Genomic DNA, 15,867 nt, shown 5'->3' with positions numbered 1-15,867 from the left:
ACCACTGAAACCCTTCACTTCCTTCTTTATTAGGTTGTCACCCCCCTATACAATGATTTGGAAGAGTATGTGTCATTTCTCTCATAACGGTAACAATATTTTCTTCCAATGGTATTGACCCCCTATGGGAGTTTCTTCGAGGATCTTATGTGTCTCTAGGAGGTAGATTATCTAGTTGGAGCATATGCATTGGCCCTTAAGTGCATCCTACATGTAATCGAACACCTCCTCCTCCAAGACTAACATATATGCACTCTCCTTTCCTCCTATCTCTCTTGAAGCAATCATAAATAGATTTTGTAGGAAACCTACATACATGCTATGGAAACCCTTGATCTCATCCTTTATCAGATTCAAATTTGATAACATGCACGACCAAAGCAACCAATCATTTTTCTTTTGGTCTTCTCTGTCAGAGATCCTAATTATAACAAACACTTACTCTTAACTTTGCTTTTTCTAGCTTTAAAGATACCTATATTTGCTGGTTCATGGAAAACTTTTAGAACTTGTATAGGAGAGCAAGTTTTGATCAATTAGTAGATGCACATAGAATAAGGTGGAGACAAATCCTTGGTCCCATGATTACTTTAAACATCATCACTCCATATCTAGCTTGCAAGCTTTGAAAGTGTTGTGCTAAAAAGTTGCCATTCTCACCATCTCATATTTCATTAACTCAATCTACAATGGCTTCCACCATGTATGGATGAAGACTCTTAAATCAATGCATTTTTAGATCACCATATGAATGAATAATCACAGATCGAAGTAAGAATGAAGATTCTCATATTTGTAATTGTCTTTTATCATTGTTATTAGATCCATGCTAAGGTTTGTGCTATTCTCAAATCATCATTTTCATATACATGCTTAAACCTATTATCAAATCTATACTATTCTTAAACTACTGTTTTCATATTTGTGCTCATCCATACATTCATACTAAGAGCACCATTCTTCAATCCCATTAAGCAAAATACAAAGTTTTGTAGTTTAATAAAATACCTATTCTTAATTTGTAAGAACATAATGTCAAGTCTATTAAAAAAAACTTATCCATTAAGAAAACCCATTCTTTTCTTCCTTCTCATGTTCAAGTAATGCACCATTCTAAATATCATGTTGCAAATGAACCTTAATGAATACCACACTAATTGCCTACTTTCATTAATCTAATAAACCATAAGCCTAAATGAAATTAATCTTACTCATTCCTAAACCAAGAAACGTGGAAATAACAAAACCAACCTAGATCCATCTTAACTCCGGATCTACAAAGCCATGAGAGGGATCAAACCTCTTGAGATAGAAATATTTTAAGATGCAAAGAGATTTGATCCCTCTCGGCGCATGGTAGATCTAGAGTTAAGATGGATCTAGGCTGGTTTAATTCCCCCCTTTAAATAGGCTACATTCCACATGAATACCATGGGTTCTCATAAACCTGGAGCTCAAAAGCCACTTGTAACTTGACCAAGGCAAGTTGATCTTAACCACTAAAAAAAAATTAATAAAAAGAATAATAACTTGGAATTTTTATTTTATTTTGATGAAGTTGAAATGTTTAGATCACATTACATTCATCTTTTTATTTAATTTTAATTTTAATTTTATTTTTAAATATTTTGAACAAGTCAAAATGTTTACAGGACAAGACACTACAACATGTCTTGCATACCTAAATTTGTTAGTTCATGGAAAACTTTTGGAACTTGTATAGGAGAGCAAGTGTTAAGCAATTAGTAGAAGAAAATAACATAAGGTGGAGACAAATCATTGGTCCCCTAATGACTTTAAACATCATCACTCCATATCTAGCTTGCAAGTTTTGAAAGTGTTGTGCTCAAAAGCGACCATTCTCATTATCTCATATTTCATTAACTCAATCTACAATGACTTCCACTATGTATGAATGAAGACTCTCAAATCCATGCATTTTCAGATCACCACATGAATGAATAATCATAGATCGAAGTAAGAATGAAGATTCTCATATTTGTATTTGTCTTTGATTGTTGTTCTTAGATCCACTCTTAGGTTTGTGTCATATTTGTATTTTTCTTTGATTGTTGTTCTTGGATCCATTCTTAGGTTTGTGCTATTCTCAAATCATCATTCTCATATACGTGCTTAGACCTATTCTCAAATTACTATTTTCATATTTGTGCTTATCCATACATTCATACTCAGAGAACCATCCTTCAATCCCATTAAGAAAAATACAAAGTTTTACAGTTTAATAGAATACCTATTCTTATTTTGTAATAAAATAATGCCAAGTCTATTAAAAAGCCGTTTATCCATTAATAAAACCCATTTTTTTCTTCCTTCTCGTGTTCAAGTAATGCTCCATTCTAATTATCATGTTGCAAATGAACCTCAATGAATACCACACTTGATCTAGGGGATCAAAAATATGCTAAAAAATGAAAGTGCTCAAAATATCCCGAAACCAGTGCCAAAACATAGACCTCGTCGTTTTGATTCCAACGACACTTGAATCACCTTAATCTGACATCATATAAGGAAGTTATCAAGTTCTGAAGTTTCTCGCAAACAACTAAAAAGTCAACTTGCAGGGTTGGTTGGGTAGTGTACCGATGCTGCATGGAAACTTGTACGATGACATCATGTTGATGTCATATGCTGACTGGGCAATATGGGAGCCAATCAGAAGTTGACACTTGGATGAGTTGTACCGGGACACTTGGCGCATCATTATTGGTTGAAGGCTTTGAGGGATGAGCCAATCACAGAGTGACATGTGGCCCAATCCTAGGGTGCCACATGGCACTTTGAATGAGACCAAAAGTTTTTTATGTCAACTGATTGACTCTGTAGGATTCAACCACGCAATCTCCAACATACCAACAAATCGATCTACTGTTAGACCACATATTTGACTTGTTAATGGATAGTGGGCGATTTTTATTTATTATCATATGGTTTCACAATTGGGGGAGAGGATTCACACCCTCCGACCTAGACCTAGGTTATATATTAGTAACATGACCAACGACGAGATATTTGGAGGGCCGGGGTGCGTGGCACCCTGTCCACACCCCAGGCCCAGGTTACAAGGTATTGTGGTGACCACAGGCGAAGGTAATGGTGAGGGCTATGACATGAAGCCCGATCCATGGTTGTATGCGTGTGGATGTGACCGCAACAAAACCAGAGGGTGAGGCATTTGGTGGGCGTGTGGCCCATGGCGCATGGCCCACGAATATGCGTGGCCATATGACTAGAGATTTCAGCGGAGGGGCTTCAACCCATAAAAAAATTAATTTATTGTTTAAACAAAACAACACCAATCCCAACGATAAGAGTGGATCAAACTCGAGACTTCCGAGTTTCGAATTGCCCACCTTACCAAAATGCCACAAAACAATTTGTTGTCAAGTTTTGACAGAGACACCAATTTATAGAGCGTTTGTAGGCAATTTGAAGAAGGGGGCCTATCTTGGCCATTTTTCAAGTGTTATTTTTGCAACTTGAGGCTTGTATGTTATTGCATTTGAACATTTGAGGATATAATAAAAAATGCCACCATTGGAAGTTGGACCTGGAGACGTAGCCCATGAGGGATGAACTCCATCATCAATTTGCTGTGTTTTTGTTGCTACTTGTTGTCCATTTTAACTGTTAAAAATCCGCAAAATTTACTTTTGTTTATGTGCTTTTGCAATCACGATCCATTGCCTAAAAGATATAAACTAGATTGCAAAACAATTCATGGAACCTTCATTTTTTATTTTAGATCAACAATAATGACCTACTTTCATTCATCCAATAAACCATAAACCTAAACAAAATTAAGTTTACTCATTCCTAAACCAAGAAACATGGAACTAACAAAACTAACTGAGATCCATCTTAACATCCGATCTACCAAGCCCCGACAAGGATCAAATACCTTGAGATGGAAATATTTTAAGATGCAAAAAGATTTGATCATTCTCGGAGCATGGTAGATCTAGAGTTAGGATGGATCTAGGATGGTTTAATTCCCCCTTTAAATAGGATATATTCCACATGAATACCATGGGTAATAGTAATACTATGGGTTCTCATAAACTTGGAGCTCAAAAATCACTTGTAACTTAACCAAGTCAAGTTGATCTTAACTACTCAACAAAAATTCATAAAAAAAATGAGGCACTCAATTAAACTTTTTAACAAAAAAAAACATATATACACGATAATATTATCGAATATATAAATTAAGTAAATTGGTATGGTAGTAAAAAAAAATGCAAGTTAAGTTATATATAAATAGATATTATAGTTAAAATGATTTTGTGTGAAATAAAATTTATCCATAATTGTTTTTTGTTAACCTTGGTAGGACTCTCCATTTTCGATTTTACATGTCTTCGATTTTACATGTCCATTATTCACCCCGCAATGAGGGAGGGTAGTACAAGATTTGAACCCAAGATCTCCAGTTAGGTGAGACTTCATTCCATGGCCATCGCCACTTGCGCTACCCCAAATGAGCTTTGGTGAAGTAAATTTAATCCAAACACAAAACAATAAATATTTCTTATATATAAATTACTTAAGTTGATATCATACTTGAAATGTTTTTGTGTGAGGTAAACTTTATGTAAGTAATATTTGACCATCTTAGATCCATCATAACTATGGATCTACCAAGCTTTTAAAATGATCAAATCTTTTGAGTTACAATCTTTACTTTTAGAGTGAAAAAAAATTTATTCTCTCTTAAAACTTGTTTTATTTTAACAAAATTAAAATATTTTTACATTAATATTAATTTTTTATTTGTTTATTTATATATATATATATTAATAAATTCAAAATATTTATTAAACAAAAAAATTACAACATCTCTTATATATTCTACGAGAAAATTTTTTGACCACAATAAATTTATTACAAGTTTACTTTATATAAATTACACTATTACTTTGAAAAAGAAACAACATACACACGTCAGCCCCTTTCGATTAACACCAATAATTACTTTTCTTTCACACCACTCTCCTAGACCTACCCACATGACTCAGCATATTTCCACATAAATTTATTGCAAGTTTACTTTATATAAATTACACTATTACTCTGAAAAAAAAACAACATAGACACGTCACACCCTTTAGACTAACACCAATAATTACTTTTCTTTCACACCACTCTCCTAGACCTACCCACATGACTCAGCATAGAATCTAATGACAATACACATGAGTCATTATTCGGATTCCCAATAATTACAAACAACAAAACATAAATGATTGGCAATTACTATTAGAAAAATAGAAAACGTTTCAACTAGGAGTAAGTTTATGCCACTCGTGCCGATTTGGACGGTTTCAAACAGGCTGTCTGTTCAAAACCCTGAATATATGTGTGAGAGGTGTCTGAAACCCCTGCTTACGATATTGACCCGGGATCGATCCTTGGAATTCACTCACTGATGCCACCAAGGAGCCAGCCCTGAATACGTTTCTATTGATTTGGCTGCCATGATTGTCTTGGAGACGCCGTCGCGGTTTCTTTTGCAGGTTCTGCTCAATCGCATTCAATTGTGAGTGATTTCAACAGCTTTTTTCCCTTTCTCTTCCTTTTTGATCTCTTAATAGTTTATCTGAGTTCTTTCAAGTATTTGTCTTTCTCAGAGGCTTTTCTTGTTTGCTTTACAGTATTATTTAAGTCATGGTCTTTAAATCAACAAATTATCAGCTTTTTCCCCTCTTTTTAGTATACGAAAGCGATGACGATCATTTTCACGCGCATTATTCAACTGAATATATTTGCCTCCACTATGTAGATTGAATTTTGGTAATTTAAAGCAAATACAAGTTCGATCAAGTTTAACTGAATTTGGTTTTCGCTTCGCCCTACTGTATACAGCCCATGACCTATTGGAAGCGGAGAACGGAAAGTTACTTTACATTGTATTGACAGAATGAGAAGTTACTTTACATTGTATTGACAGAAAAATCTCTAATTGAACTTGTTCGAGAATATCGACCACTGGGACATGTCTCTCAGTACCCTTGATTGATTCCTTCTAAATACGAGCTCTACTGCCCGAGTTTATATTGCTATCCATTTTCTTTCCGTGTCTTTTGCAGGGACAATTTGTCTGGTAGAATATTGTCCACAATAGAACTAGCAAAGAAGTCAATACAGGTGGATAATTATATTTCCCTAAAATTTCAAACGCTGTTAGTTTCTCGCAGCAAAGGAATGGAGTATTAGAAATTCTTGAAAGTGAAAAATTTCTCAAACACGAGGTCTGACATGTCCAGCCAAGTACTAATAGTTTCAACCCCGAAGTTGCAGTTTCAGTCCCCGTGCAGCAGAACAGTCCTGCTTGATTCTGTTGTCGGCTTAATGAATAGTTTTGTAGAGTGCAACTGAGCCTCAACAGCTGCCAATGTAATGATATCAGCATTAAGTTTTAACTAGAGTAACAGCTCCATTTGAGCTATTTCACGAAAATGAGATGATATATCATATATCTTAATATGAAAACCTTGGCGAGAATCTCATTGTGATCAGGATAACACATCGTAAAAGTTTGAACGGTCTGGTCAAAGCAACAGGGAAGTTCTAAGTCCAAACAAAACTTATATTTACTCTGATTGTTTTGTTTAAGTGACTAGCTATGACAGATCGCATAGAACGGATGAAATGCAATAATTATTAATATGTATGACTTTTACTTTCAATGTTAGTAGACCATAAGTATCAAGTAATGCTTTAAATAATTTCTTAGAAAACCAATAGGAATTTATGATTTTGCGTGAGACAACATGAAGGAGAACACACATTATACTTTGTAGTACATCGTGAATGACATCTTCCAAAACTTTCATGCACTCATTATCTGTTATAAAAATACATCTGGACATATTATGTGAAATACATCAAGAAGTGAAATACAAAGATGTGATTTTGATATCGAGAAGTTGTTTTCTTTTACTAAAGCTTACGTTGTGGGATATAACATATTCAAGGGTTCTGTTGAACTCATCTGTGCATGAATATATTGCAATTACATAGAATTTCCATTGTGTTGGGTTTTTAGTATCCACATTTTGAAATTCTCAGGTGAAGTTCATCATCAAGATTGATGACTTGGATGAATGTCATATAGACAAATGTAGAATCCTGCAACTATAAATAGATATCAATCCTCAGAAAGCACATTGATAGAGTAGCATTGGCTTAAGATTGATATTTATTTAGCATAACAGCCAAACAAAGAAGGGAAAGTTTATTCCTTTTCAAGGGCTTGTATAATTGGTTTCCAGTCTCCTTGTATCACTGATCTTCAGTCTATCTTCTCAGTTCAGGTTGTTGCTATGCTTCTCAATCTCCACCATCTTTCTGATTTGTGGCTTGGTGTGGTGATCAACTGTTGCAATCTCTATAGAATTGTCAATACAAATATGGTGCTTTGTTTCACGTGGGTGTTCCAGAAGACCTGACTACCAGTGCCATTTTGATTAATATCTATGGAATATTCATCAGTTTGATTTGTATTGAGTGACCAGTTTCCCTAATGTGTACCTTGCCACAGGAGCATGGTTTGAAATAGACTCCCTTGTGAAGTTTTGTGTTTATTGTGTCTTTGCCACAGTTTGACTTTGATTTGCTTTATCCTTTTTTCCTTTTTACTTTATTGATCAGAGCTTTTCTTGGGACTCTCCATGCCTTCTACACTTTACTGCCTTAATTCCACATCCCTTTAGGACCAGCTGCTTCTACACTTTACTGCCTTAATTCCACATCCCTTTAGGACCAGCTGCCTCTATGGCTTGTCTACGGAAATCCTTCTGCTGGCATTGGTCATAAAGGTAGTCAAGCTACAGTGCATTGTGAAACAACAGGAACATCCTGGAGTGAACAAGAACTAATAGCTACAGAGTAATGACTTTTTAAACTTAGTTCTCAATCTATTACACACACTCTCCCAGAAATGAAAATTGGGAAATTTACAGAAAACAAGAAGTGGGAATGGAACGAGAAATGGGGGCCAGAAAGTTTTGGGGTATAAGAAATGTCTCACCCTGTTTGCAATATAAGAAACAGTGTTCCCCTCTCCATGCTGATTTTAATACATGTATCCTTGTGCCTTAATTCGTTAAGGATTTGAGGTCTTTTCTAAGGGACAGATTCCTCTTTTGACTTAGGGTAATTGTCCCCTCTGTAAGGGACTGATTATTACATTGGTCAGACAGCTTTGGCATCCTTCTTGTTACTTTAGTAACAGTGACGCCGTTCATCTTGCCCTCTTTCATGGATACAGTTGGCTACTTGGTTGCACAACCTCTTGGCTTGATTGAATTCATATACCTGCAGGCTTTCTAAGGCTTCCGGGATCCATGATGGGTGACTTTCAATCTCCCAAGAAGGTTTGGGATTCTTACTGTTGAGATAATCAACTCTTCTTCAAAGACTATATGCTTAAATCCCAGTTTTCTACGTTTCTGGACCTCAGAAACTTGAGTGGACATTTCTGCTTGATTATTTGTTCAGTTACCGAAGAACTGATGTAGGAGGTCTATTATTTTGCTCCATGATCTCTAAAAAATGCCTCTTGTCCAGCTATACTTTGGAAGTACCACTGAAGTAAATTTTTTTCCATCCCATGTCTTGTGGGGGCCATTGCTGCTGGCATTTTTGCTACAGTTGCAGAAGGAATGTCCATCAAGGGGATTGGTATAGTTGAGGATGTTGCAGGCACTCAATAGTTCCACTTCTTCCGTTGGGATGTTCTAATTGCATCATTCTTTCTTTTCATTTCATACAGTTTCATTAATAGCTCTCTTTGTTTTAACTTTTCCTCATATTTTGTAAGAGATTCAAAGTCTTTTGTTTATGGCTTTCTATAAGAATCAGAAGATAAATCCTAGGCTTAAGGACCCCTTCATTTTCAAGCTTTCAGATTTCCAACTTGATTTTGGCTATTTCCCTAGTGTTTCTTCAACTATGGGTTGGATAGGAGGATAGGACGTAGATAGAATTGTTTACATTGTTTCCAAACCTACCCAACCCTTTATAGTGGAGGACATGGTTCAATAATCCTCCTCCTTTAGATCCACGGCATCTTGAGGGTCTATGCTGACATTTTCTCCTTAAACCTTGGAGAGAATCTTTTCCTTTCCTATAAGCCAAGCAAAGATTGCGCTTAAGCCTTAATGCCATGCTGAAGCTAGATAGATTCTCTTCCATGAGTAGTACTGTTGGATTTCTTGACCCTCCATTAGGCCTGCTTGATATCTATCCTTCCTGTTGTATCTGCTTTTACTTGTCTGATTCCAACAGATAAAATTCTTTCCCTTTTTGGAGGTAATTCTCTGTTCTGTTAATTCATCTAATAAGAATTCTTCCTTCCACCTTTTGAAGATGTAATGGCCTTTCTTCCAGTCTCTTCTACTGAATTATGTCATTCCATTGCTCGCTTCTTCCATTGGATTAGAAAACCAATAATCCTACTTCTTTTTCTAGTTTATTTTGTGCATTATATCCTTGACTGTGGTAAGAGCTTGATTGATGTGTCCAAAAGAGGTAATTTTAAATCAGACTTAAACTCTTTACAATGTTGTTCTATATTTTTGTGCTTTTTGGTAGATCCACTTTTTTAATTATTTCCCTTTCTTCTTCACTGCCTAGATACTTGGGGCTTATGGTATTTCTTCACAGCATATTTGGCTACTTTAAGAGTCTCCAGTATGATTTTTCACTGAGCGTTTTGTTACTCAGATCCATCCTTATTATACCGTCCTCACAGCTCTGCTCATTTTTGCATCACAACTCTTTTACAGGTGAGAAGGTACCATTTCATTTAATTTTTGGTTCCTTTCCAGAGGAAATTCTTTAAGATCCTTTCCATTTTAGATGTAGTTTACTAATTACTAATTGCTGGGGGAGGGGCAGTAAAATGGAATTTTGATACGATGAAATTGCTGAAAGCGTTGTTTGAATTGATATGATCCTTCCAAGCGACAGATATCTGTGTCCCCAGCTATACATTTGAGCCTTCTATGAGTTGTGCTCAATCCTTAGCCTTATGCCTTGGCTATGAAAGGGGAAAATCCTTTCTTTTTGGGGTAGATTTAAAATTAATGATCTCAAAATATTCCCAATTCTTTTTCTTTGCTTGGTGTTAACATTCAAAAGAATAGACTTTTCTTTACTTACTTCTTGTTCCAAGGCCTCTTCAAAAGTGGAGATGATCTTCAACAGTCTTTTTGCTTTCCTAACACTAGCTTCTCATGCTATTAAGGTATCATCCACAGACTATACATGTGTAGGGACGAATATTTGAGGATATCTTTAATCCCTTGATTCAACTGGAGTCTCTAGACATGTAAAATGCTCCCTTCCCAAAGCTTTTGCAAGAAAGGGAGATGGGGCATCCCCGTTTTGTACCTCTCAAAGAGTTAAAATTTTGATAGGCCTCCATTTATGAGGACTGAAAATGATGCTGTGGAATACCATTCTTCTACTCATTCCACTCATTTTCAGCTGAAGCCAAATTTAAGCAGCACCCTTTTCTTAATGTCCTAGTTTACCTTGCCATATGCTTTTGGTTGAAAGTAACATACATTTAGGCCTTGCCCTTTCTCCATTTTACTGAATGGATGGATTCACTGGCCATGATAAGATGACTACAATTTGTTTGGTTGCTACCCAACCACCTTCTTTTGAAATCTCGAGGTTCAATAATGGTTTTAGTCTTGCTGCTATGACCTTTCTGATAAAGTTTATAAAAGTAAATGCATAAGCATGTAGGTCTGAATGATGCAAAATCACTGGTCTCATTCTTCTCTGGGTTGAGCATTCATAAAGTGGAATTCAAAGCCTTTAGAATCTTGGTAGGCTTCCTTGATTCCTCTACAATTTCCAAAAAATTCTGATTTGATTTGTCACACATCTTTTAGAAAAAATCCACTGGAAAATCACATAGCTTAGGAGCATTGTTCTTCATCACCAAGAAAACTTTACGAAGCTACTCTTCCTTGTAGGTGCCAGTAACATTTCATTCATTTCTACTATCGAGTTGTCTACCTTTGTGATGCTTGAGATTTTATGAAGGCTCTCCTCTTTGGAGTAGTTTTATGAAAAAATAGTGTTCTTCCCTCCCTCTTTAAGCCATTGAATTTTGGACGTTTGTTCCAAAAGATCTCCTCTATGTTATATGTTTCATCTGGATCTTTGGATTATGCATCCTCTTTTTCTAAGAGTTCTTAGGATAACCCTGATGTTTCTTTATGATTGGATATTTGTCATTTGTTTTTCTAGGTCTTCTGTCTTGGAGAAGTTGTTGTTGTTGTTTTTTTTGTTGGATAATTTTTCCCCTTGAAATACATATTTGGGGGAAACCCACTAGACACTTTCCCTCATTTTGAAAATGGTACCTAGGCTAACTAGGCACTTTCCCTCATTTTGAAAATGGTACCTAGGCTAAATTGGATTCTTCAGGGCTCAAGGCCAGTGGAACTTTATACACACACCTAAGTAACATGACACGTCCACCCCCCTCTGTATCACGTATTTGACTTGTCGGACACGACACATGTGTGACATGAGTTTGACTCATGTCTTGTTCGTAGGACACGAGTTTGATTGGTGTCGCACACAAGCCCTACCGATGTCTCGAAATTTGGAGATGTGTCTAGCGAAAAGCATCTTAAAATTGATTTATTGCCTTAGTCTCATGCAATTTAGTCATAGGTTTGGAGCTCCCAAAGGTTTTAGAGTGCAATTAAGGGTGATTAGGCAATGTTAGAAGGGATTCCAAGTGTTGAGAAGTGGATTTGTCTAGGCCCTACTAATATTATGCAATTAATGGTAATGTTAGATTCTTAAAGTATGAGTTTTTACTTAAATTTTTAACATTACCATTAATTGACTTAGGATGTTTGAGACTCGAGAGTGTTCTGACCTCATTGGTTTTCATATGGAGAAAGTAGAATTTTAGATCCTACTAAAAATCCAATAGACTTAACAATTTTTAGGATTTCAAGATTGGGGGATTGCAATGTTTCCATTAGAGTCTATCATGTATGAGAGTATGGAACTAGCATTTAATTAAGAGGGCCAAGCCCTCTGTTGGAAAATGTAACTAGTTTCAGTCTTCATAATTGTCTTTGTACTTATTTCATTACATATATTTTATGTATCAAGCAAAAGAAAGAGAAAAATATTATTTTCAAGCATGGGTTTCATGCTCCATTTAAATGGTCATCTAGGTCAAGCATGCATTACATGCTCCTAGAGTTTAATGTGTCAAAAAGAGTCTTTGTCATATGTAAAAGAGCCACTTGGGCATTTTGTAACAAGAAATAAAAAATATTTTTAAGTCTAGAGAAAGTAATTTTGTCCCCCAAGTCTAAGTCAGCCCTGTTGGGGCAACTATTCACTCTCTTGGATGACTATATATAGAGGAGACCTTGTCCTCTTTTGAGACACAACAAGCTTGCTCGATTTGTGCACAAGACATGAAGGAAGAAAGTGCGAAGGGTATAGAAGAAAGAGAAATCCAAGGAAGAAGAAGACTACTTGAATTTTAGATTGTTTTTCTCACACGTGCGTGAAGGCTAGGGTTTTTGCAGCTATGCGAGCTGAAGATTGGAGGACGAGTTGCATACCTGAAATTGCAGAATTGAAATTCTTGACTTGGAGCAAGTTGACCATCTTTGACTTAGTGAGCATTGACTTGATTGAAGAAAGTTTTTGGTGGGATGACTTGGTGCTTGGAGTAGGTCTTGGTCTTTGGGTCTTTGAGGTCTTAATTTAATTTGATTCTATAAGAAAATTATTGTTCGGGTTTTTCCATGGCTTGGAGCCTATATCTTGTGTTCTTTGAGTTTTGTGATCTTCATGTTTTTGATAATTGCTTGATGAAGAAGTAAAATGAAATAATAAAATGCCAGCAAATATCACAAGTAATTATCATGAAAGGAGAATCAACAATAATCTACAAATACTTGGATTTTCCTTATCCTTATAGAATCAATTCAACAAGATAGACATCAAAGTCATAGACAAATCAACCAACAAGATGACTAGATCAACATTCCACCAATAAGATAAATCAACCCTCCAAAACAACTGCTTACTCAATCAAAGTCTCTCTCTTCCGTAGTAAATTCAGAGTTCTTCACAAATTGATACCACAGAAGAATTCATTCCATGTTTAGTCACACGTGGGAGTAGAAAAATCAATCTTTTGTTGTCTTTGGCCTTCTTCTCCTTGACTTCTTCGCTTGATAGAGCATAAATATACTTTTATGATGAGATACAAATTGCCACTTTGAGGAAGGTCGAATGACCTTATATATAGCCTTTTTGGGGGCTAAAAAGGTGCCTCTTTAGGGCTGAGCCGACTTGACGGGGAGGAGTGCCGACTTGGTCTTCTTGTGGAGCCATAAACCAAAACTTAAAATTTTCTTTTTTAAGAGGGTCATGAAGAACACGCCTTCTATTTTTTCTTTTGACAACTATAAATAATAAAATTTTCTTTTTGAGCACGAAGAACATACTTTAATAAATACATAAACGATGAAAATATACATTATGAAGACTGACTGTAGTTACAAAATTCAACACTCCCTCTTAACTAGGGACGTAGTCATAATGACTACCAAGATGTTCTCAAGTTGACAATTCTATAAGGAAGGATCAAGATTAAGATAAGCATCATCGTCAATATCATAATTACGAGCATCAATATAATCATGGTTCACCATCAAAAAACTATAGACATAGTCTAGGTGAAACACCAGAGGCCTCATCAATGATAAACAAGCTCACTCTAGAAAGAGATCTGAGCATGATGCTAGGAGGCTCCTGCTCATCTGAGCGGCCTCTAGGACTATTCTCCAACCAAGGTCAAACTGACACAGGGAGAATATCCTCTGTTGGACCATTCTTCAAACCAAGGTCAAAGTGACATAGAGAGAATGCCTTCTATCGGGTCATTCTCCAACCAGGGTCAAAGTAACACAGGAAGAATGTTGGTTCGTCGAACCATTCTTCAACCAAGGTCATAAAGACACAAGAAGAATGTCAGTCCATGATGCTATCTAATCTATTAAACCATTCTACAACCAAGGTCCTAATGACACAGGGGGAATGGACCATCCTCCAACCAAGCTCATAATGACACAAGGAGGATGTATGTCCATGATGCAATCTCATCAACATCCCCTCTCAAGAAGAGAGGTATTCTCCACGAGCCCAAGCTTGTCTCTAGAGTACACAAACTTCCCTCTAGAAAGAGGCTTTGTAAGAATATCAACAATCTGCTCATCAGTGGAGATGTATTGGAGCTTCACAACTCCCTTCAACACCATGTCTCGAATGAAGTGGTACTTGATCCCAATGTGCTTCGACTTGTCATCATGGTCATCACCAACACTTGATCAAGATAATCCTACAAGTAACCTTTGAAGTCATATTACTTCTCAGCTTGCTGATCCAACTGCAATATACTCGGCCTCTGCCATATTGAGTGCGACAAATGACTGCGTCGTGCTTATCCAGGAAATTATAACAGAGGCCAAACTGAAGCAACATCTTGATGAATTATTTCTGTCTTCAGCACTGTCTGCCCAAACTAAATATGCAACTATACTTCTCAAATTATCCAATATCAATTGTACCAAGCTATTACACCAACACATGTCTAGCAATATCTCTTGGCTCAACCTTAAAATTTAAATTGTTCTGTTCCCTACACTGGATTGCTTCATCCAAGAAATTATAACGGAGGCCAAACTGAAGCAACATCTTGATGATTTTTTTCTGTCTTCAACACTCTCTGCCCAAACTAAATCTGCAGTTGTACTTCTCAAGTAATCCAAGATAAATTGTAACAAGTTGTTTCTCCAGCACATGTTGAGCAATATATCTTGGCTTAACCTTAAAAGTTAAATTGTTCTGCTCCCCACACTGGATCACAGATACTTTCCAGTCACCCTAACTGGGTGCTCTGTCTCAAACTGAGACATTCTGTTCAGGTTGCTCCCTCTGCCACTGTTGTCTTTTAGCATATCAACTATCTAGTCTGACAATGTCAAAATTAGTCCATCATTTCAGACTCAAAGGTCAACTACCTTTGAAGCTAAAACAAGGCTCTCTGGCTGCTCCTTCTGTTACAAAGACAATTCTTTCTACAACTGCTCCCTCTGACACGAGTCCTTCATCTTCCGTTAGAGACAAATAAAAAAATATTAACCAAGCCCAATGTGTCTGCTTGTGATAACCTTCTTTAATCATGAGACTTCTTCTCATGTACCTCAAAATCTTGAGGTAGCTTTATGTACACTTCTTCCTCCTTAATCACTTTAATGAGGAAAGTAATCTTTGCATCAACCTGATGCAATTTTCAAAACAAAGATAATAGAAGTGTACCTTACAACTTGGAAAACATCTTGTCACGATCCTCTCCCTCTTACTGGGAAAATCTTCTGTTCAATTCTCACTTTGAATTTGACTATGCTTCCTTCCATTGTTTTACAAACCGGCCGTTTCGAAACCGAAACGGCCGAGTCGAACCGAGTTGAAGCCTTGAGGAGTGACCCGGTAGAAAAACCAGTCCGGGAGGCCGAGTCATGACTGACTCGGCCGAGTTATTGCATGACTCGGTCAACCCGGCCGTTTTGCACATCTACTCGGCCGAGTCATTAAATTCAGCCAGTCACCCAAAGAAACAACGATTTTTCTATTTTTTTTTTAACTTTTTAACATTTGGCTGATTGTTGGGGACTCCAAGGTGTTTTCTAAATTGGTTAAGTGATATTTGGGGTCCATTCCCCTCTCCTAGTATTGATATGATGTTCAAATTTCATGGTAATGTTAAATTCTTAAAGTAAA

The 15,867-nt window shown here is 36.5% G+C and overlaps 1 protein-coding gene across 1 annotated transcript in view; it reads left to right on the top strand.

Annotated features, from left to right (window-relative positions):
* Positions 1 to 5,288: 5,288 nt before the first annotated feature.
* Positions 5,289 to 15,867, top strand: part of DIS2 (Arp2/3 complex, 34 kD subunit p34-Arc) — a 139,685-nt gene continuing 129,106 nt past the window's right edge. The window contains exon 1 of the mRNA XM_089416217.1: positions 5,289 to 5,557. Within this exon, the coding sequence (XP_089272343.1) occupies positions 5,496 to 5,557 (62 nt within the window). The 5' untranslated portion in view covers positions 5,289 to 5,495. The remainder of the gene's footprint in view (positions 5,558 to 15,867) is intronic.

Source organism: Pinus tabuliformis, chromosome 3_2, assembly GCF_031772625.1.
Source record: "Pinus tabuliformis cultivar Carrire ecotype Pingquan chromosome 3_2, CPIR1, whole genome shotgun sequence".
Classification (NCBI taxonomy): Eukaryota; Viridiplantae; Streptophyta; class Pinopsida; order Pinales; family Pinaceae; genus Pinus; species Pinus tabuliformis.
The sequence above is the reverse complement of the archived record's forward strand: the minus strand, read 5'-3'. Positions and strand labels throughout refer to the sequence as shown.